We start from the raw sequence: 23854 nt of genomic DNA on the forward strand, positions 1-23854 counted from the left end.
GAGCACATCATTGTCCAGTGAGATGACGTTAAATCACCACCCCCTGCCGTCATTGTGCTGTACACAATTATTCTGTTGCAACGAAAGCTTGTCGTTCAGTGACTTAGGTTATTAGTGTGTCAAATACTCTTCTTTTATTCAAACGCTTTCTCACCGTCACGAGGTGGGGGCTTGACAGCATGGTGTCAAAAACCTCATTGCATAGTTTCATTAAATGAGATCACTGCATCAAAATGTCAACCCATTGTGTCAAAATGTCATCATCTGGCAATGTAGTGTCACAATATGATGTGTTTTTATAGGCCTCCAACGCTGATTTTTGAGCCCCTCACAAGCACAAGACAAGTGGCAACCGTGTACAATAAACAGTGCTTTTCCCTGTGCAGAAATATATTCTGAGGTGTAGCTGGTGTTCTCAAAACTAGGGACATAAAGCTGTAAATTAGTTTGGGTCCTCAGCAGAGGAAATTATTATATGCTGGACAAGGTGTAGCTATGATTCAAATGAGAGAGCATCTAGGATAAACCAGTTTGTAATGCAACTGGCAAGGTGGGTAGGAAAGTAAAGGAATGTTGGATTGAAATGGACACAGTGAGATGAAAGGCAAACAGTATTTCTTTAAAGATGACTCTGGATTTACTTACTTCCATGAGATGGCAGTCACTGGCAGCAAAATGAATGCGCTCAGGTATCCCTCTCAAGTAACCTAATCTTTGCAAACATTGAAGCTTGATTGATAGATTCTAGAGGAAGAGTTGCCAGGAGGCAGGGCATATGAGTAGGGAGGGAAGATAAGGAGAAATGTTGTATCTGTATCATCTACCTTCCCCACTCCGCAAATAAAATAGCACTAAATGGATTCTGAGATTAAGCAAGGTAGGTAGATAGATTCTACACATATTGATAATCACTTAATTTGCCTAGGCATTTCAATACTATTTTGAAGACCTGTTTGCCCTAGACCTGCACCACCTTTCCTTGGGAGTTCAATTTATTTAAGTATTTGTGGGTCAGTAGCTTTCTAATCTCATGCCTCAAGCCACCCTTCCTTCAGAACCATCCTGTTATACACTTGTTCTAGAGCCCAGTCCAAGAGTCTTAGTTTGTGCCTTTTTCAGCCCATCAATTGCAGGAAGACCTGAGTGCACTCTGGCAGGACTGGATATCAGCAGCAAGGCCCTGCGAAATAAGTGTATTATACAAAGGGATCTGAGGAAGGTTACTTTGTGGATAAGAAGCTGGTCCTGATATAGGAGGCACCATGCATGTCAGCACATGGGAATAGACACAGGAAGTAGCTGAGAGATGTTCAAAGACCCTTGGCCACCAACTTTCAACGGAGCTCTGGAAAATTACTATACGGGAACTGCCCTGTCTGGTATGGTGGCACCAGATGACTATCACAATCACTACTTAAGAAAGGGATCATTACTGAGCAAAGCAAAGTGTTCCCTTCCAAAGGAAATGAATGCATTTTTGCCTCCCACAAGCAAGCAACTCAGTGCTCTGCACAGTTAACTAGTCCAGTCTCCCAAAGAAAATAATTTTAAGTTATATTTATGGTAAGGTCGTGTAAAAACTCTTCGGGCATTGTGGAAAGTTCATACTAAACATATGCACTATGCAGTGTAGTTGTAGCGTGTTGGTTCCAGGATATTAGAGAGACAAAGTGGGTGAGGTAATATCTTTTATTGGACTCGTCTCTCTCACAAACAGAAGTTGGTCCAATAAAATATATTTATCTGACCTACCTTGTCTCTCTACTCTGTACTGTGACATCCATTGTTTTCTTACCATAATGAACTTGTGCAGTAAACCGTCTAGTTTTTCAATTAAAAACAGGCAAGTAGGACATGCTTTAATACTAAAAATGGTTTATTTACATACAATGACTTGAAAAGCTCATTTAAAATAAGTTACAGTACAAAAGAGTATCTGTCTACACAGATGGACACAGCCCCTTACTGTAGTTTCTCTGTGCTGAAACAAGTTTTACAGCAAAAAAAATGAAAATATCAAAGTTGTCTAGAACTAAGCAGCTGTTTGAGTAATATAAAAATGCACATGCACATCATCTAGATACTGCCCATGAGTCTTGATCCTACAAGTTGTTCCATGTGAGCAGACCCCTGCACCCAACCAGAGCCCTGTTGAAGTACATGGGTCTCTTCTCTATTGAAGGGGTCTGCCCAAGCAGAATCAGGGCCTTGAAATTGACAAGCAGAATTAGACAATTATGTTTGCAGAAGAGGAAGTAGAGAAACTATGAAACACAGAAGGAACGTAATACTGCTCTAAAAACTGCTACTAAAATGGGTAGCTGAATACAGATGGTATGTTAAACCATAGGATGTGCGTTTCCACAGCACAGCAGTCTGATAATTTAATTTAATCTGCAGTCAGTCCATTTGAAGATCCAAAATAATAACAGTACAGATTCCATGGCTGTGACTTGCACTAGACCCTCTATATGATTTTGGGACTTGGAGGACAGAAACAAATTTTGGGTCAAGTGAAATTTGGAGAGTTTGGATAAAATGGGTTTACCTATATTAGCAAAAAGAAAAGGAGTACTTGTGGCACCTTACCTATATTAATGTCTTGCATTCAATGTTTTGTTTTTAGTTTGAAGTGAGACTGGACACTGTACAAATATGCTCCTTCCCCAACTAACTGCTCCAGTCCTTCTTTAATTGAAGTCAATGGGAGCTTTGCAGGACTGGAACCCTTTTAGCCCCTGGTTTGGAATGTTCCTCCTTGGAATCCTGCTGCAATTGTATGCGAATCCCAGTTCCAAAGTTAGAGCTGTTCGATGAGGGCATGTGTGTCTGCACCTGAAAGGGCATAAGATCTGAGAGAAGAGCAGTAGCTACAGCAGAAAGAAGCTGTTGGCAATTCATTTCTGCATTGGTTGATGCTCCTTATATGCATTCCAGTGCCCCAGCATTGTGCTGCATACAATCGTACTTACATTGCAACAAAATGTTATCATTCAGTCACTTAGGGGTGTGTGTTAAAACTCCTCTTTTATCCAAATAATCACTCATTGTCATGATGTGGGGGCATCTATTCCATTGTCTCAAAAACAAAAACTCTGTTGAGAACAGGATGGTTTGCAGTATCACTGAGAGTTTCCCTAGGCTTACATTGTGGTAGTTACACTGTCATAGCATCTGACTGTCCACAAAACAAATTTATTTATGATACCCCTGATAGGAAAAGAAAACAAATGAATTGAGATAATATAGCAAGCATTTCACAGGCAGGGCCATAAAAACAAAAATACTTGTTAAGCAAACAAGCTCATATTTTGATTTAATGCCAATTAAATACAGAAACAGCTCTGAGGTGTTGATTATTTGTGTTTTTTATTTTAAACTGAGATCTGCAGCAGCACTGAATCTGTTGTGCTCACCACATATTTAGTAATAAGATGTGCTACTAGTAACCTGGAGCAGTAATTAGCATTGAGACAAATTCCTTGTGCAACAATGTGCATATCTAAAAGGGAGCTGCTTGCATCACTGAGAGGACCTCCCAGAATCTTGATACAATGGAACCAAGCCATTGAACTTTGATATGAAATAAAACTTTACTGTGATTAGGCACAACTGGTAGTGTTTATTTAGGAGAGAGACTCTAGGTTGGAACAGAAGTGGCTGTTGCAAGCCAAAGTTGGAGGGCACCTGCAAACTGTGCATAGGTCCTGGGAAACAACAAGGGGTGCTGCAGGTCAGGACTGAGGTGAATCAATAGAAATGAGTGGGGGGGAACCAGGTCTGGAACAGCAGAGGGAAGTCAGGATTTTGGTGCATCAGTAGAATAGGAATGGGCAGAGACCGCCATAGTAATAGGCAGGGTTCTCAGTCTGTCACTTGCAGACACACTGAGTCACCTAAAATGTAAAACAAAAGTCAAAACTGAAATATGCATCCACTTCTAACTACCATCCCAGCCAAAGAAACAGCACACAGTCCAAAACTGTAACACTTTTCCACTTCATGTAACAATGGGATCAAAACCCTGTTCTTTCAATAAGCTGTCCCTGTGATCAAACTGTCTCATCATTCTTTTTAGAAACATTTAAAGAGCTTCTTTGTGAGAGGAAAAATAGTTCAAACCAAATTTAAGAATTAAAGCGAGAACTAATAAGAGCGTGGCATGCACAGATAGTTTGCAATGGGAATGGGTTAACCATTGCCCGTTTTCATTCAGAGTGACGATCATTCTTTTCCCCCCATTTTCTTTTTTACACATATGGCATGGGGTGGGGATGTTGTTTTGTGGGGAGGGAGGGAGGGAAAAACAGGGAAAAAAAGTTTTAAAAAAATTAAAAGGCATTTTTCCAAAATTCTTCCACAGGCCAAGATGAGAATTTTGAAAAATCTGTTCCTGAATCTTTGAATTTCTTATAGTTCTCTTGGGATTTTTTTCTCTTCAACAGAGTGAATCAAATGCAATTCTGCAAAGGACATATACTTCTCCAAATGGCTACAGCTGGACTGATGACCAAAGACAACTTCACTGTTGATAGGACAAGTTTCCCCTGCGTTGTTTCAATGGAAGGAAATAAGATCTCACACATTATTTTAATCCCATTGTCTTGCCGTGGCACAAATTTTAAGGGGAACAAGGGTACCACAGTTGCGGCATCAGACATCTGTAATTCAGCTTTGTTCTAACATTTGAAATCAGAAGGATTAGCCACCTGCTTCTGAAACTTCTGCAGGGGAGAAGCTACAGGAAGGAAAAAAAGACAACATATTACTACAACATTCTTGAACTTAAAATAACAAAGGCAGCTGATGATATCAAAAAGTGGGAAGGTAAAATGATGTGTAAATGCACCACCAGAGCCTATTAGTAGCAGCAGGAATGTTCGTCCTGTAACGGCCTTAAAACAAGGAACGCAAAGCGACTCTAAAAGTGGAGATGAAAATGGCACTCTTATTTATCCACAAAACAGCTATATACTGGGTAGCAACTGTTCAAGCTTCCCTACAAATGAGAATCAACCCTGACCTGGAGACACCTCCTGTAGGGTCGAGAGGGAAGTTCTGTCTCTATGGCCCATTCAGTCCTTGTTCTGTCTCTGAGGGCTGCCAATGAGGAAGCCAGTCAGTATTAATGGTGACTATGGCAGGAGCAGTTTTTGTAATGTGGATACCATGACCTGTCCATTAGGAACTTACCCGAGACCTACCCACTCATTTCACACAGGTCATGGAACAGCCATGTAAAAAACACTCTTCAAAACCTGCAGCGGGTCAGAAAGCTGTTGGAAAGCACTTACCTGCACTGTATGTACCCTTTAATCAGAGAACTTTAGTCTTCTAATAGGACAGCTACCTTCTCTTCTGTACTCTTCAGCTTCTCCTTTTCTGTTCTAGAAAAGCCAAAAGCAGCCATCAGACCCCCTGCCCAACTGGCCTGGGTTCTGAGTCATAAGGAGGTAACAAGCAGGGATTCTAGAAATCTGTTTGCCTTGGAAAAACATGAAATTGGGGGGGAGGAGGGAGAGATTGGGGTTGTTGTTTTTTTAAACAAGCTTTAGTTTTTACATTATTTGAAAAAAATAAAACCTATTACCTACATTTTAGTGTTAAGTACCAGTGTCACTTATTCAGTAAGTGACAGTGGGAGCCACGCCGCCCAGGGTGTTTCATTTTAAGCACAGAAAAACATGGATTTTTATATTTTTTTTAAATAGGAAAATTTTGGGGGGTTTATCACTGAAAACTAGGCTCCCTGGCCATAAGCCTGTTAAGCGAAAGGTACACAGACAGCTTGTGGGGTCTGCACTAGGGAGGAAAGGAGAATCTATCATTCGGATTTTAATTGGCTGTGACCCCTTCCCCAGAGGTATCCCTGCATAGGTGACCCATCCCCCAGTCCACAGTCAGCACAGCAGCCCCCTTGATGTATCCTTGACCCATTCACACTCTGCTAAACACCAGCTTGTGTTTGACTGGAAAAGAAAATACCAGTCATATCACTACATGACCCACCCAAAGGTCCAGAGGGATGGAGTGAATAGCGGGGATGGAATCAACACCACCTGGAGATCCAGAACAGCACTAATCTCTACTGGTGCCCCAAATTTGTTCCCAACACATCTCCCCAGGTGCACCGGCTGGCGAGCCAGCCGGGAAACACATGGGGTACAGTAACTCTATACACTAGAAGACATGGTATCCTGTAGGTTCCTTTATTTGCATGGCAAATTCATTAAATTAGTTGGTTACATGTGTTTAGGCTACAGCATAGCTGTATGTTCCTGCAAATTACACAGTAGCTCAATCACAGCTGGTTAGACATGGTCCCAATTGTTAGGATATAGATATTCAGGCCTGTCTGCAAAGGCCTAGACTATAAGCATTTAGGTGCATTCTTATCACTTGGCTAGTTCTAGAGGTATAAAAGAAACAATCAAAATCACTGTCCGCCAGTGTAAGGGCCTTCTCTTACTGTGACAGTCTGAGGCCCTGTTCTTAGGCTAAGGCCTTTGGCTAAGCAGCGGAGGCAGCCATAAGCTGGGAAGCGAACAGTCACATCCTCACATTCCAAACTAGTCACATTGAAATCAGGTGCTATTGGGCTGTTAGGAATACAATCCTGTCCTGATAATTCCTATCGCCTCCAGAGAAAGGGAAGTGCCTAGAAGATGTAAAAGGAAACTTAGTTTGATAGCATCCTGTCTGGCAAGAACTCACTTATCAATAGCTGGGATGTGAAATCCTCACTTCTGTATTGTTTTGTCGTTATAGTTCCCACTTTGCTATTGTTTATTTGCATGGTCTCTGTCTGGTTCTGTGATTGTTTCTGTCTGCTGTATGATTAATTTTGCTGGGTGTAAACTAATTAGGGTGGTGGGATATAATTGGTTACATAATCATGTTACAATATGTTAGGATTGGTTAGTTAAATTTCAGGATAATGATTGGTTAAGGTATAGCTAAACTGAACTCAAGTTTTACTATATAGTCTGCAGTCAATCAGGAAGTAAGGGGGGAAAAATGGGAACAGGGAATGGGGGTGGGGAATTGGAATCATGTTTTGCTAAGGGGGGGAATGGGAACAGGGACACAGGTAAGGCTCTGTGGTGTCAGAGCTGGGAAGTGGGACACTAAAGGAAGGAAACTGGAATCATGCTTGCTGGAAGTTCAACCCAATAAACATTGAATTGTTTGCACCTTTGGACTTCAAGTATTGTTGCTCTCTGTTCATACGAGAAGGACCAGGGAAGTAAGTGGGTGAAGGAATAAGCCCCCTAACACCAATCACTGCCCCACTTTCACCATCTAAACCTTTCGGACAATGGCTCCATTGTGATCAAGTCTTTTAATGCCACAGCCCATAACATTGCCTGTTCTGCATTCAGCCTTCACTCTGATGCCCTTGCAAACTGCTCACTAAACCCCAACACATCACTGAGCTGCAATGCCTTTAACTACAGAAACAACAAGGAGTCCTTGTGGCACCTTAGAGACTAACAAATTTATTTGGGCATAAACTTTCGTGGGATAAAACCCACTTCACCAGATGTGTGAAGGGAAAAATACAGTAAGTAGAATATATATTATAGCACATGAAAAGGACTCCTCGTTGTTTTTGCTGATACAGACTAACACGGCTACCACTCTGAAATCTTTAACTACAGCGTATCTTGATAGCCATGAGACAAGCAAATGCTGTGGCCACCAGCTCCTTTTTACAGCGTTCTGATACTGACTCTTCCCACCAACCTGTAGATGTTCTGTTTTAAGTTGTTGTAAAGCTTTCCTGCTCCCTTCTAGCAAAGAAGCTAGTTACATCATTCAGAGCTGTAGTTACACTTGATCAGAAAGTAATGAGTATTTGATGTACCCCTTAGTTTAGCAAACAAGGGGTTTAAAAAAGCTAGTGTTTCTCCTAATCACACAGGACATATCTTCTGTATCAGCCACTACTCCATGGTGCTGTGTTTATCCTTAGAACAGGCAGAGCAAGCTTCCCCCACACAGACACCTCCACAGTTGGCTTCTACCCTGACTTGATGGACCCCCTCCAGGGGTCAGAGGAGGAGCTCATTCACGCTGTGAGCTCCCTGGTGTAACTACCAACAAAAGGGCCAATTACTGCCAGTTGATGGTAGGTTTTGCACTATCAACTCTTGGCTGCCGTGTGCTAGGCACTGGCTAAACCCCGATGGAGACATTTTGAGGTTTCCCAGAAGCCTCTGTCCTTACGGTTCTGTCTCCGCCATCTCAATGCTCGTCTCTTGCCGTCTGTTCCGATAGTGTCGCCAGACAACTACCACTATCACCACAATGATCATCGCAGCACAGGCAGACCCTATGACCAGAGACAGGATGTGGATTTCCGAGAAATGCACTGCACAGAAGAGAAACAGGTGAATAAGAGAGGGCGGCTTGGTTGGGAGGGGACTTAGCGGAAGACTGGGAGTCCAGAACTCCCGGGTTCAGTCCTTCCTCACCCACATCCCTTATTGCATTCATTTATTTTCCTGATACCTCCCCTTGGTAATCCCTTTCCCTTCATGCATTCCCCTACACATGGTAGGAGATCATCCACTTGTGCCAGTTCCCTGTACCAGCTAACTTCATATTGACCAAGACAGTGCCACGAGCCACATACCTCGCTGCACAACACGGAGTTGGATTTCGCCAATTGTGCCATCAACATCTGGTGGGTTCTTCACCTGGCAAGTGAACGTCCCATTGTCGGTGGGATTCAAGTTCCAGACAACGATGGAAGCATCGTTCCGGTCAATGTTCCCATCCCAAGTAGCTCGCTCTTTAAACCGCCCACTGGTTGGGGGATAGGGCTTCTCATAGTAGTAGAGCATCTAGATGGTCAGAGAGGAAGCTTCATCACTACTGTGCAGTGTGTGACTGTGCTCTGCCCTGTGGAGGAGGAACCTGCCTGTCTGGAATTTGTGCTCAAGCCCATTCTGCAAACATTCAAAGCATTTATAAAACAGGCAGGACAGAGATCCCAGTGTCTCCATCTCAGGTTGGGGGCCAGAGGCAAGAGAGGCAGCATGGATGGAAAGCAGACATGCAAAGGAGCCTAGACAAGCACGGTGGGATGGGATTGAGGGGACATGTCCCCTTCAAATTCTCTCTCCCCTGTTGATGTCTCCTTCACAGTGGCTGCAGGTGCCCTGCACCCCAACTCCTGACCCCATTTTCTCACCTCTGAAAGCAGCTGCAACTTCACATCCACCCGGGGCCTGTAGGGAGCCAGCAAGGCCCCAAGATAGCACAGGCTGGAGAAGGTGAATGGCTAGGGCAGGCAGGAGCTGTGCTGCGTCAGCCTCTTGCAGCAGAACTCAGAGACCATCTGACCCCTCGGTGGGGATCCCTCCTGGGGCACGTCAGGTTCGGGCTGGCCAAACATGGCCCTTGTTGACGTACTTCCCCTCCCACTGTGGGCCAGGCAAAGTCACAGGCCAGAGCTGTGGCTTCAGCAGGGACACAGGACCAAATTAGGCTGCGATGTAAGCAGGTGCAGCTGCATTTGGCCCCCAGCATTTAACCATACACGCGGGAACTACCAAAAAATGGTTCCTCTAGCCAGGTTCGATGGCCAGCAAAGACAGGACCTGAATCCAAAACTCACTGCAGAGGGGATTAGTCAGCTGAATCTTTTAATCAATTAAAGTCACAGAGTCACCTACCAGATATGCCTCTGCTAATCTGTGGTCCCCACCCACACTCACACCCTCTATTGTTAGTTACACTCCCATTGCAGCAACTTCGACACAGCAGGAGAGGCTTGTATGAGCAATACCTTATCGCGGAAATGGAGCATAAAGGTCCCACTTTATTACCACTTACAGACTCAGCAGAGTTAATTCCCTGGGGCCGGAAGTTCCAGGTCACCGTCAGACGCTGGCCAACAGGGCTGGAGCTGGAAAAGGTGCATTTTAAGCGTACACTGGTCCCATTCAGAGCCTCTACTTCCCTGGAAGTGTGAACTTCCACAGCTGCCACAGGCCAGAGTGCTGCAGGGAAAACAGGGGATGGAAATAAAAAAAGAAGCTGCAGTCTAGAAGGAAGCACCTCACCCTTTTTTGTCTACACTTAGGGCTTCTGTTTTGGGGGGTTTATTAATTTCATTGGGGGGTATTTTTAGCAATTTGAGTTTTATGTAGATGTCCAAAAATTGGGGGGGGGGGTTTTCAGGGCTCTCTCTCTATATAGTGTGTGTATATAGTACAATGAGTAATCTTTGTAATGTTCCCTAGTGCACTTTAATGAAGTGCTGTTTGTAACTGTATTAAATTAAAGCGCACTAGGGAACTTTTAGTGAGCCCTGGCAGGGTCTACACAGACCAACTGACGTGCAACACATTAACATTCTTTGGAAAGCACAGCTGTGTAGAGTGCATTACCCTTTTGTGTAGACGAGCCCTTAGATACAAGTAACCATTTCCAGTGTATTTCCATGTTTGTGAATAAACACCAATTTCATTCTTTGTGTGTCAGGAGTCTTTTATCAAAGTTTATCAGTTAAAACCAAAAATCAGAAGCCCTATCCACTCAATCTGGACTGGTGCCTGCCCTATCAGCTCCTGTTAATAAATTACACCACGAATCGCATAGCATCTGTTTGCAGAACAGCAATATACAGCACTGCAATTCCATGACAGACATGTCAGAAGAAGGTCTACAGAAGAATTCTTCCATTGACCTACCTACTCAAAGTAATTTTCCCTCTGTTGATATTCACCCCTTCTTGTCAACTGTTGGGAATAGGCCACTTCCACCTTGATTGAATTGGCCTCGTTAGCACTGACCCCCCACTTGGTAAGGCAACTCCCATCTTTTCATGTGCTGTAATATATATACACACCTGCCTCCTGTATTTTTCACTCCATGCATCTGATGAAGTGGGTTTTATCCCATGAAAGCTTATGCCCAAATAAATTTGTTAGTCACTAAGATACCACAAGGATTCCTCATTGTTTTAGTACCGTGACAGAAAACTCCTTCTGTTGCTGTAGCAAGTGTCTACACTACAGCAGCTGTGCCACTGTAATGTTTGTGGTGTAGACACAGCCTCAGTATCCTGGACACATTCCAGCTGGAGTGATTATATTCTGCTTCTCTCAGTTCCCCATGCAGTTCCAGTTGGAAAGAATATTCCTTCTCTCTTGCGTAGCACTGCTAAGTGCTGTTAAGCAGCTACTATGTCCTACTCCAGACAGGGTGGATGAAATCACTTCTTTACACAGTTTGTATTATTACATTAAGCATTTCATGCACTGCAGGATGAACAGTGCTCAATGAATGCAAGGTGTCCCTGGATGGGAGCATGCACGGCCCCTGCTAATATTGTTCCACAGTTATTGCCCAGCTGCTTGGTGGTGGTTTTTGGGGTAGGTTCTGTATCTCATTCAGGATGAAAGGTAACCTTTGTTGTCATAGAATCTCAGGGTTGGAAGGGACCTCAGGAGGTCATCTAGTCCAACCCCCTGCTCAAAAGCAGGGCCAATCCCCAATTTTTGCCCCACATCCCTAAATGGCCCCCTCAAGGATTGAACTCACAACCCTGGGTTTAGCAGGACAATGCTCAAACCACTGAACTATCTCTCCCCCCTTTGTAAGGGTATGTCAAAGAAACATCCACAGTTAACCAAACCACCCCGGCTGCAGTTTATGAAAACAGGATATGTCTACTAGAACTACCAGGAAAGAGAGAGAAAAGAGGACTGGAAAGAGAGCAGAGAGAGAAGATGAAAAGGTTAACTTGTAGGGAGGCCTTTCAGCTTTGGAATCCTGATTCTGCTCTTGCTCACACTACTGTAACTGCAATGATAGAGGCCATGTCTACACTACACATGTGCTACAGCCCCATAGCTACAGTGACATTGTAGGAGGCACCTCCTACAATGACAGAAGGGTTTTCCATCATTCTAGGATATCCCCCTATCCAAGCAGCAGTAGCTAAGTTAACGGAAGAATCCTTCTGCTTACCTAAGAACATAAGAATGGCCATATTGGATCTGACCAATGGTCCATTTATCCTATTATCTGGTCTTCCAACAGTGGCCAGTGTCAGATGCTTCAAAGGGAATGAACAGAACAGGGCAATTATTGAGTGATCCAACCCCTGTTGTCCAGCCCCAGCTTCTGGCAGTCAGAGGCTTAGGGACACCTGGAGTGTGGGGCTGTGACCCTGACCATTTTGGCTAACAGACATTGATAAAACTATCCTCCATGATATTATGAAATTTTTTTTGAACCCAGTTATATTTTTGGCCTTCACAACATCCCACAGCAAGGAGTTCCACAGGTTGACTGTGCATTGTGTGAAGTAGTACTTCCTTATGTTTGTTTTCAGCCTCCTGCTTATTAATTTCATAGCATAACCGCTGGTTCTTGTGTTATGTGAAGGGCTAAAGAACACTTTCCTATTCACTTCCTCCACCCCATTCATGACCTAGCCACATCTACACCGGGGTTAGGTCTGTATAGCACAATGCTCAGGAATCCTGGAGCACTGGAGCTATGTTGACCTAACCTTTAAGCGTAGACCAGGCCTAAATGACATTACTTCTAATTTACACCAGTGTGACATCAGAATCTAATCAAGTTAGTTGCTAGAATCAAGCTAAAAGGGTAAAGCTATGTCAATAGAGGTGTTAAGGGAGATTTCACTTGAGTTAAGGTAACCCAATTGAGCTAACAATTGAAAAAGCAAAAACCCACCTTTTTTTGGACCATGGAGAGAGGGTTTTAATAACTGGTCACTCGGACACCTCCTGCATATTGCAGGCTGTGAACCTCGTCCACCGACTCCTGTTATAGACCCCTTCCCTAAATACACCTCCCTGACAGCAGGGTGGCACCAATGAAACCAGCAGGAAACTCTGTGTTAAGGCTGACATCAACAACCCCACCCACCCACCCCGATTTATCCCATCGCTCTTGGACACACACAGCGTTGGGGGAAATGTGAGAGAACTGTTCAGCCATTGCTGTTACTCCCTTGTGCCAACACTATGCTCTGCGCGGCACAGGGCACAACGAACAGACCCTGAGCAGGCAGGACACAGTGCTGCCAATTCTTGAAATGTTATTTCAAGGCTCATTATAAGTGTTTTTTTCTGGAAAAGGCCCAACTGCTGGAATCAGGTTATTACCTGAAAATCTCAGCTTTCATTGACAAGAGAAAAGTTCCCAGCCCTTGTGGTTTCAGAGAGAAGCTTGTCAAACATGACCCCTTCTGCCCCAGCATGAGAAGGCAGGTAAAAGCACCCCAAACTTCTGATCTTTACATCTTACCGTTCTCCCTAAGGCCTGACACGCATGTGGTTGGCAATGATGTGACATACTGGGGAATCCAGATTTTTTTGGGGGGGGGGGGGGGCTTGATTTTACTTTTCGTAACAATTATAAACTTTTGTTGTGGGCACCTTGGAAGAAGAGGGTTTGAGGGAGGGCAGACAGTGACTTGTGGAGGGACAGTGGGACTCTTCCCCACAAAGTGGGCAGCATGGGAAAATGCCCAGAGACGGGAGATGGCTCGAGGAGGGCTCTAGTCTCATCTGAGGGAAAGAGGTGTTACTCATCTGGATTGCCCATACAGTACTTGCCGAAGTACAGACTTCACACAGCAACTGCCTTTGCCTTCGCTAGCTGCAAAACCCATGTAGCGTCCAGCTGATAGGGTGACCAGAAGTCCCAAAAATCAGGACTGTCCCTATAAATTTGGGTCTTTTTCTTATATAGACTCCTATTACCCCCCACCTCTTGTCCCGATTTTTCTCACTTGCTGTCTAGTCAACCTACCAGCTGATCACCCAGACTCACCTTGCCTTATGGGCTTTATTTCCTATTACCCTCTATGTTACAGTATTTGGCAGTATCTGGTGGGGCTCTGATATATCCAAAATGTAATTCAAAACCCTGGAATCTCTGCTCTTGGCATCCTCCTCACTCAATTTTCTAAAAAAAACCCATGTCATTTCACAGATACGTTCATCTTCTTGAAACCAGGACCTCATGCAAAAGAGAAAACACCTCAAATATTTTTTCATAGTTTTGCATTTGAAAATCTCTTTTTGGCAAAGATCAACTTTTGCATCAAAGTGAAAACCACCATTTTGAAAAAACACTTAGCGCAAACTTGGGCTGTAACTGTAAATGTTTTTCACAACAAATCACAGAAAAGCCTGCATAATGACAGGTTTCAGAGTAGCAACTGTGTTAGTCTGTATTCACAAAAAGAAAAGGAGGACTTGTGCCACCTTAGAGACTAACCAATTTATTTGAGCATAAGCTTTCAGCTCAGCTGTAGCTCACAGTCTCTAAGGTGCCACAAGTCCTCCTTTTCTTTTTTAGAAAAGCCTGTGTGTTCACGCACAGGTGCCGGAAGTGAAGTGACCCAAGCATCCTAAAACCACATGGGGTCTATGGACCAAATTCTGGATCTCTTCTGCGAATGTAAACCCTGTAAAATTCCACTGAAATTGGAGTATTTATTCCAGATTTACATTGCTGCAATGGATCTGAAACCTGACCTGTCTCTTTAATAGCAGGGCAGTTCAAAGAGTAAAGCCCTCCGTCCTGGCCGGAGCAGGGACTGAGAGGCCAGAGGAGAGGAAATAGCGTGTAACCCGACCTCCGAATGCTCAGGCCTCAGTGTCTAGCTGGAGCACACCTGAACCTGTTTGTCCAAGACTTGTGTCCACACGCACAGTCACGCCAGGCAGCTCGCAGCACAATCAGACCAAGAAGACTCTCCACCACGGAAAGACATGCCAGAATCCCAGGGCACGACTTTAGGAGGGAGGGAACTGGAAGAACAGGAGGGTAAAAAAAGGAGGCAGCTGAGGCCAAGGGGGGAAACGCCCGAATAATTCCTTACCTAGGAGCTGTCCCCCCAGGACGAGCACAGCCCCCATCCAGCTGGGGCCATGCACGGCGGGAGGCAAGTCCATAGTCCAGAGACCGAGCAGGGAGATAAGGGAACTTCTCCGAACTGGGGGAGAAGGGAGCTCCCCGGAGTCCTACCGCCACACGCGCCCCTATAGCCAGAACACCTGGCCCCCCTCCCTGCCAGGGCAGCACGGAGTCGGCTGCTGCTGCCCGAGTCACGCCCAGAGCGGCCCAGCTTGGGAACCAGCCGCGCAGCCAGCTCAGGTCTGTGCACAGCCCAGGTGGATTTGCCTGTCCCCTCTGTGTAGCAATCACCACTCCGCCCAGCTTCCCTCCTCCTCCCGCTGGGAACCGGCTCTCGGGGGTTCTGGTGTTCTTTTCCCCACGTTAAAAGAGCTTTAGTTTTTGGAAGTTCGCTTTTTGTTTCTTTAAAGCAGCGCATGATCTTTATCGCCACTGTCTCATGCTTGTGTCCTGTTTAAACATGCCGGATAGATTCTGAATAAATAAAGCGACAAAGCCCAAGTTCGCAGGGAGATTTGCTCCTAGAAAAAAGTCTGCCCCAGTGTATTTACATACAGCATAGAGCAGGATAGCGTGTCCCTGGCAAAGCAGAGCTGTATACAGGGGTGGGGTATATGTACACAATGTACAGGGTGCAGTCTTCATAGCCACAATACAGAGCCCAGCAAGACCTGCCACTGTTCCCTTTGCTCAGAGGGATCGTGTCCCTCTACAAACGGGTCTACATGTAGCCATCCCACTAGGGCTGTCGTTCTCAAACTTTTGTACTAGGGGCTGTCAAGCTGAGCTCATTAATGTTGGTGAAGTGCTTTGAGATCCTTAGCCAAAAGTGTTCTCATTAAACCAGAGATTACACCATTTTCCAAACCACCTGAGCCCAGGGCTTGCATGGACAGGGCTCTGGAATCCTTCCTGGTGCTCAACAAACACCACAAGGTAACAGGAAGAGATTTTCCCCCCCAGCAACATCCCAAGGAAGCATGACAGAAACACACACTCTAATTCCCCTCTTGTTAGTATTAGAGGAACGTAAATCACTTTCCAACTCACAGTGGTTGGGACCAGAAGTTGTTACTGTCTGATTATTATATATGGTATTATTATTATTTAGTTGGGGTTGGTCCTGCTTTGAGCAGGGGGTTGGGCTAGATGACCTCCTGAGGTCCCTTCCAATCCTAATTTTCGATGATGTTCTACAGCCAGTGTGAAAACATTTGGATGTCTCAGTCCAGTTCCTAGTGCACAATCATCCATACGGCGGGCAGAAATCTCAGTCACGACTGGCACTGACTTGCTGACAGGCACAGGACTGAATGGACCTTGAGACCAAACTCCCCTCTCACTCCAAGGGGGAGCCCCTTTAGCTCAGTGCTCAGGCACATCGCCAGAGGCAGCACGAGGGAAACCTTGCCTGTCTGGCACCTGTGCCATAATGTACTCATTCCCCGAAAAGACAGAACAAGAGGCAAGAGCCAGGAGACTAGGCAGGTTGATAATGAGAGGACTGGAGCAGGGGCTCTCAGATTTTTCCATAGTAGGAACCACATCCTCATAAAGAGGTTCTCCCGGGGACACCCCCACCTCCTCATCAACATTTTCTAGCATCCTGGCTGGAAATGACTGAAACTTTTATGCAACTGAACATCTGGAAACAAAGAGAGAATCCCAGCACCATGTGCCCAGCCCACCCTCTGCAAACCAACAGCATAGCTGGTCTAGAGGGCTGCCGTCCTTTACCTCCCCCAAAGCACTGTACATTTCTAGTTCAAAGAGTAACCTGTCCCTGTCCAGTCCACTCTGCACTGCATGTCACCAGACTTCCCCTCAGTTGCTATTCTGAGAATAGTCTCTCCACTTCTTTCACGTCTACAAACCACATTTATTGTTGGGTTTTTTTGTTTGTTTGCATGATGGGACATTTGTTTCCTGCCACCATCCTTGTTGCAGTGCAAACACTCTTAGTTTAGGTTTCAGAGTAGCAGCCATGTTAATCTATATTCGCAAAAAGAAAAGGAGTACTTGTGGCACCTTAGAGAATGACAAATTTATTTGAGCATAAGCTTTTGTGGAAAACACTGATTGCATCCGATGAAGTGAGCTGTAGCTCACGAAAGCTTATGCTCAAATAAATTTGTTAGTCTCTAAGGTGCCACAAGTCCTCCTGTTCTTTTTACTCTTAGTTTAAGTCACTCTCAGAAAATGTGCTGAAGATGGTTTGTGGCTGAATAGGTGCATCATGCACACAAGAGCTATGAGTCAAGTCCGGGGACAGAGCACACAGGAGTGTTTTGTGCAGAAGCAAGCTGGAAGGAACAGGGCACGTGAAAATGGCCTGGCTCCTGTTTGCCGTAGGAAGTGGAGAGGGAGCCCAAGTGAAGTACAGAGTAGTGATTTTATAATGAGCTGCAAAGCTTGGGAAAAGTTTCTGCAAGGCCTTGGAGAAGGTGAAATGAAAATGAGCATGAGTGGAAACAGAGCAGGAAAGAGGACAACCAGCAAAGGGGAAACCCTTTCCCTAGCTCTAATGTACTATGGAGAGCACATCTACTGCTTAGAGCAAGGGACCAGGCACGAGAACTCCTGGGTTCTATTCCCTGCACTGCAGCTGAGAGTATGAACTTGGGAAGTCACTCCCCTTCTCTGTGCCTCAGTTTCCCCTCTAAAATGGAAGATCCTGTTGACTTGCCTCTGAGGATTGTGGGAGTTGATTACTATTTGTGAAATGCTTGGAGATCCCTGGGAGGAAAGATGCTATATTAGTGCCAAAGGTTATTTATGATCCTAAACATGCTCCACTCACTACTGGGTCAGGGAGGGCAGGCTGTGCCCCATCTACTGTTTGAGGTGCAGTCCCAAGGAGCCCTTCCAGGCCTGTGTCCGTCTAAAGTACATATATGGCTCTCCTCAGCAACCATGCCATGCAGGGCCTCCCAGGTGTGCCCAGGGTGTTGTGCCAAAGGATGGAATTTGATAGGTGTTGCATAGCCCTTGCTGGTGTGCGGAAGTGTGCGCCAGGGAAGAGGAAGAGGCCCAGCTTTACCCACATGCATGCAAGTTTGTTCTTGCAGACTCAAGTCATCAATTCACAGCCTAGGCAGCAGCAGGGGAAACTGAACACAGCTGCTGCCATGCCCCAACCTGGAGCAACCTGTCGAGTGGGTGAGCTGATTATGTGCAGGGACACCTCAGGGGATAGGACGGGCCGGAGGGGGCCAGTCGTTATCCTTCATGTCTGTTCTGCAGAGCCACAGAACCTCGGCTCCTAACGCAGCTGCAGGTCGGTCTAGAATTACTGGGCAGAGGAACGTGGCTTGAAGTCAGGCCTGAACTTGCAGCACTTTGGCAACAGGCTTCTGTTTTTAACCCTTCACTTTTGCCAGGCAGAAGCAGGCAGTCCGCTCCCATTCCACAGTCTTGCTTCCCCTTTTGAGGGGGGAATCACAGGGTAGTGGTTTCAGAGTAGATGTTTGGGCTCACATAGGCAGGGAGGAGCACTGGGCAGGGCATGAACAGAACCATGGTGTGGACAGCATGAGATAATCGGTGACCCCTCTTAGAAGCCACACTCCTTTGGGAATTGATGCTTTTGCACTATGTCCCTGGAAATGTAGCTTTCTCTAGTTGTTCCCAGAGAAAGAAAAACATACTAGTGTCTTGATTATAAGGATGGGTCAATATTTGTATAACACCTTACACCCAAGCACTTTACAAACCCTGTGAAGACAGCATCACAGAAATGCAGCCACCTCTGGGGTGTAGCATAGCAACTAGGAACACAGCAGTGGGAAGGATGGGATGTATAGACCTAGGATCCTGGAGCAAGACCCCTTCTCTTCTTATGAAAACTGCCCAGTGGGATCTTTAATGTCCATGCAGACAACCAATCAGCTCCTGCTCAAACAATTCAGCCTGACTGCCCTCCCACAGCTGGGAACAGAGCCCAGGAATCCTCATTCCTGGCTCCCTGCTCCTTCAAGAAACTGGACTCCACTGCCTTTGACTGCAACATTAAAAGTCATTTAAAACAGAGTATGGAAATCCTGGCACTGTGTCCAGGCAGGTCTCCAGCAAGCAGGGCATGTCCCACAGATAAAGAGTGCAAGGCAGATTAGGAGACAATGACTCGTCAAGAGACTGAATTTCAAACCAACAAAGAGCCTTCAGAGAAGGCTGGGCAATGGCAGATGATTAACCCACTCCTCACCCCCCTCTCAGCTTCTGTTCCTGGGCAGAAGCCCGCATTGGGCAGCCCCGAAGTCTTTAATTCACACTTTGAAGGAAGAAGCACAAAAGCCCCAACATTAACCAACCTTTTCTGCAGACCATGAAAGCCAAAGCCCTGCTCTTCCTGCATTTTCTGAGAGGCGGGTGAGACTCAGCCATACATTTGCAGTGCTGGTGTCGGTCTCTTTGCTCACTTAGCAAGAGCAGGTCCCAAGAACTCCACATGGGCTCAGCCACATGAATCATTTTCAAATGGGAGCAGGGTCTTGTGATGAAAGCAAGGAATTGTAAAGCAGGACACTGGGGTTCTCCTCCTCGTTCTACTGTGAGTTGCCCCCCCCCCCCGAGTTCAACAGGGCTCATTATACCTTAATAGATGGCATCCATATAGCTCTTTCCATATTCCAAAGCAGCCCCTGGTTTGGGGTGCCACCAGTCAGAGGTGCTGAGCACCCATAGCTCCAGCTAAGATTAATGGGAGCTGTGGGTACTCAGCCCCTCTGACAGTCAAGCCCAAGGAGGTCTCAAGCTGGGCTCCCAAGAATCAGTGACCTTTCTGACAACCTGGGCCTAATGATTGACAGTAGTATGTCCTCTCACTGCCAGCCTTTGATCCCATCAGCTGACAAACACACCCAGCCCATCCCTGTCTGTCAGAGACCATCAGTACAAGAACCGTAAAGGGGACAAGAGCAGTGGGTTGTGCTGAAAGGTGAATGATCAGACTGGAGGGGGGTTAATAGGGCAGCTCCTCAAGGAACTGTGTAGGGGATCAAGCTGATTCAATATTTGTATTAATGACCCCAGCACAAGAAGTAGGCACGTGCTAACAAAGTTTGCTGATCAGACCAAGGTGGGAGGATCAGAATATTACACTGGAAAGTCTGGAGGGCCTGGGGTGGCAGAAACAGGATGCAATTCAGTAGTACAAAGCACAAGGTCAGGCACTTCAGGCCTAACTAAGAATCGCTGCTACAAGCTGGGGGCTCATCAGCTGGAAGTGATAGAAGCGGGGTGTGGGCATACAGAGGCTCACTCACCACCAGAGCATCTCCTTGGGACCAGGCACAGCATAGCTGCTACCTCACTGTATAGCTCTCCCTGCTGACGGTCACGCCATCATGGCAGTGGTCTCTCTTCCCACAACTTGGCCCTTTGGCTAGATCACACTTCAGTATAACAGGGTCCAAGCAAGCTACAGTCCAATGACCTTACAGCAAGTCCTGCCTCAGTCTCTGAGCTCCACGGTTCTCACACCCCATACCACCACGGGTTTCACCCCACATTCCTCATGGGCTATCAGGGGAACTCAGGCCCTCCCTCTATGCTGGGGTCCAGCCCAGGGACCCAGTAGCTGGCAGTTAAAGTCTCCTCCCTCTGACTCCTTGGTGCCTCCCACCTCTTTTGCTCCCCACAGAGTGACTACAGACCCTTTCTTTTTATCTTTGGCTGATTTTTGCTGCAACAGCCTCATCACACAGCTCCTTCCTATTGCAAAGGTCCTGGCTTTATAATGACTATGACCCAGCCCCTCCCCAGCTGGGCTTCACATCAATTAACTGCTCTCTCCAATCAGGTATGTTAATTAGCCTCTCAGGCCCACAGTAACCCCTTCAGGGCTTGTGTGGGGTACACACCCCATCACAGGGTCAATCCCAGGATGACTATGAGCCACTAGTGTGATGGGGCTGTGAAAAAGGCAAATGCTATGCTAGGCAGTATCAGGTGAGGCATTTCCAGTAGAGCTAGAAAAGTATTCATACCATTGCACAAGGACTGGTGTGACCTCATCTGGAGTCCTGCACACAGTTCTCATCACCCATGCTCAAAAAAGAAGAATTTGAACAGGAATAGGTGTGAAGAAGAGCTACAAGGATGATGAGGGGAATGGAGGGCCTGTCTTATAAGAGGAGCCTAGAAGAGCTTGGCCTGTTTAGCCTCGAAAAAAGAAGGCTCAAAGGGGATCTGATTGCTCTCTATAAATACATCAGGGACGTAAATACCAGAGAGACTGAGAGCTATTTAAGCTAAAGGACAGTGCTGGTACAGAAACAAATGGATATAAACTGGCCACGAACAAACTCAGGCTGGAAATTATAAGGTTTCTTACCATCAGAGAGGTGAGGTTCTGGACTGCCTCCCAATAGGAGTTGTTGGGGGCAAACAACGGATTAGTTTTAAGAAAGAGCTGGACAAATTTATGAGTGTGATTGTATGACAGGTTTGCTTGTGATGTTAGAGGTGGGGCTCAGCAGTCCTGTGGCTCACTTCCAGTTTATGTCTCATGTGCCTAAAAGCTCATGCTTCAGGGCTTTAGCTGGCCACCTGCAAGGGTCAGGAAAGGATTTCTCCCTACCCACACTGTATTCTGGATATTGTTGTTTGATTTATCTCCTTCCTCTGAAGCATCAGGGATGGCCATGGCTGGAGATAGGATATAGAACAGGGAGGGCCCCGACTCTGAGGTGGCATTGAGCGTCCTCTGTCAGGCACTCAGCTGGCTGGTTCCTGCTCACATGCTCAGGGTCTAACTGATCCCCATAGCAGGGGTCAGGAAGGAATTTCCCCCTGGGTCAGATTGGCAAGCACCTTGGGGAGGTTTCACCTTCCTCTGCAGAGCGTGGATGCGGGTCACTTGCCAGGATTATCTGTGTGTATCCCACTTCCCTGCCATTGCAGAGACCTTGGGCACTGGTGCACTTCAGTCCCTCCTGTTCTCTGCCTGTGGCATGTAATAGTCTAGTTTCCTGGGGGCTGTAATGCCTTGGTCTCATTTCTGTTGTTGGGTTCAGTGTGCAGGTGCTGGATGGTGCTGGTGGCCTGTGACGTACAGGAGGTCAGACTAGATGATCTGGTGGTCCCTCTGGCCCTAAACTCCATGACGCTTGCAATACTTTTATTAACCTCCAGCAGCCTGCACAGTGTCCTGTGGAGCTGAAAGCCAGGAGTTTAGCTTACCTGCCTGTACTCACAATAAAGGCAATTCACAGTGTTAATATCATGGACAGCCATCCTGGGCCAATGGGGGCGGCTGGGCCTGGCTGGAGGATTATGGGAAGAGTCCATTCTTAATCTACAATGTCTCCTTTGCTGGCTCGGCATGTCTGAGCAGGATCACGCCCCAGGCACCGCTGGTTAAAGAGAAGCCCTGAGTGCTCTTTTGAAAGAAGATGGCATAAATAAAATTTCCACTAGCCACAAATAGCATCTCATTACATGTAATGCAAGCCCAATATAGTCATAGTTACCTGAAGCCTTTAAATAATGAATTTCCAGGAAAAAAGAATAACCTGAGCTGGATTCCCCCAGCCAGCTGGGGCTGGAGGCTGGGCATGTCTGCTGGGAGGAGGAGCAAAACCAGATACAGGAACGGGCTGTGAGAGGAGATTATGAACTGATACATCCCCAGGTCTGGCTTCTGTCACCATTAGAGGTGTGTCTACCCTAGCCTTTTCCTTACAATCTCCTTGAACACTCACAGCACCCATGCAGCGCCACCAGGGGGAGCCAGAGAGCGCGCTAATGTTTGAAGCCCGTACCACGTAACTCTGTTTGGGGCAGGTCCCGGCGACAGCTAAAGATGTTGGCACCTTGCCCCCAGTAACACCCCCAAAGGTGTAGCTGCACCAGTGTTAGCAAGGAGGGGAAATGTCAGGGTGACAAGGTCAGCGTCGAAGGCCTGGGCTTCACCTACAACTTAGGCCAACCTAGCCACATCACTCAGAGCTGTGAACAATTTCAACCTACCCGCCACTATAGTCACAGCTCAGTCAAAGAAAGAATTCTTCAGTCGATCTAGCTACAGTGGATTTACCAGAGTGACGGAGAAACCCCCTCCTTCGCTGCAGGAAGCGTCTACACTGCTGTTGTAGTGTTGCATACCCTGAGGATTGGCCTCTCCCCAACCCTTGGAGGAGGAGAACTCTGCTCCCTTGCGATGTCCAAATTTGGAAAGAAAGTGAGTTCCCTGGGCCCTAGCATGCTACAGAGGAGAAGAGAGGATGTTGAAGAGGTAGGCGCCCTCCCCCTGGTGGAATTGTGTGGCTCTTACATGGATGATAAAACCCAGTATATCTGTTTAAATGCAGCTTCCACCTATAGGGATTTTTTTCAAAAGACAATTCAAGCCATCCACCCACCTGCACATAGACATCTCAACTTCCCCAAAACCACAGCTTCCAATGCTGGCTTTGTTTGCTTGGCTCTATCCCTCCCAGGCAGACCATAAACTAGCTTCCAAACTCTTTAATGTGTGGGGGTCTTTTGGACATGATTTTACAAACTAAGGTCCCAGCTGCCCTTGGCAGCTTTTACAGGAGAAGGGGTTTATCCCAACACCCCCTTTCTGGCGCTGGGTGCTGTTTGGCCCTGTATACATGAAAAATGAATGTTACTGGAAATGGGCAAATATAAATTCAGGTTTGCAACAGAAGTATAAATACCAAATGAAAATACAGTATAGGCTTGCTTTGAAATCCCACACTGGGCTACTTGAGTGAAAGTGAGACAATGAACAAAACAGTCAAACAATTTCCTGTTTGGAGTAGATTGGCAGTTCCAGCCTTGACACTCCTGAGTCCTAGACTGTCACAGGGACCAAAGTCAGAGCTGTCGCATATGGATACAATTAACTTAGGCTTGAATAGAGACTGGGAGTGGATGTGTCATTACACAAAGTAAAACTATTTCCCCATGTTTATTTTTCTCACCCCCA

The 23854-nt window shown here is 46.2% G+C and overlaps 1 protein-coding gene across 2 annotated transcripts; it reads right to left on the bottom strand.

The window, feature by feature from the left end:
• Positions 1–1879: 1879 nt before the first annotated feature.
• Positions 1880–15179, bottom strand: MPZL2 (myelin protein zero like 2). Of its 2 annotated transcripts, none has more exons than XM_073320743.1 (6): positions 14882–15179; positions 9844–10010; positions 8639–8849; positions 8230–8374; positions 5295–5387; positions 1880–4738 (listed from the first exon to the last, which is right to left on the bottom strand). In XM_073320743.1, the coding sequence occupies exons 1-5, from the start codon at positions 14952–14954 to the stop codon at positions 5327–5329; spliced, it is 657 nt and encodes a 218-aa protein (XP_073176844.1). In that variant the 5' UTR covers positions 14955–15179; the 3' UTR covers positions 1880–4738; positions 5295–5326. The 2 variants fall into 2 exon arrangements, with proteins under 2 accessions (XP_073176844.1, XP_073176845.1); XM_073320744.1 differs by lacking the exon at positions 14882–15179 and adding an exon at positions 11986–12029.
• Positions 15180–23854: the final 8675 nt, after the last annotated feature.

This window comes from Lepidochelys kempii, chromosome 22 (assembly GCF_965140285.1).
Source record: "Lepidochelys kempii isolate rLepKem1 chromosome 22, rLepKem1.hap1, whole genome shotgun sequence".
NCBI classification, from domain to species: Eukaryota; Metazoa; Chordata; order Testudines; family Cheloniidae; genus Lepidochelys; species Lepidochelys kempii.

Bases quoted from the DNA above. Each gene is read 5' to 3' on its own strand.
- MPZL2 (XM_073320743.1), bottom strand. From the start codon at position 14,954: ATGGACTTGCCTCCCGCCGTGCATGGCCCCAGCTGGATGGGGGCTGTG. The intron at 8,850-9,843 runs GTAAGTGGTAAT...CTGACCATCTAG, and splicing joins GAATTAACTCTGCTGAGTCT to ATGCTCTACTACTATGAGAA. The intron at 5,388-8,229 runs GTAAGGACAGAG...TGGCTTTTCTAG, and splicing joins GAGATGGCGGAGACAGAACC to AACAGAAAAGGAGAAGCTGA.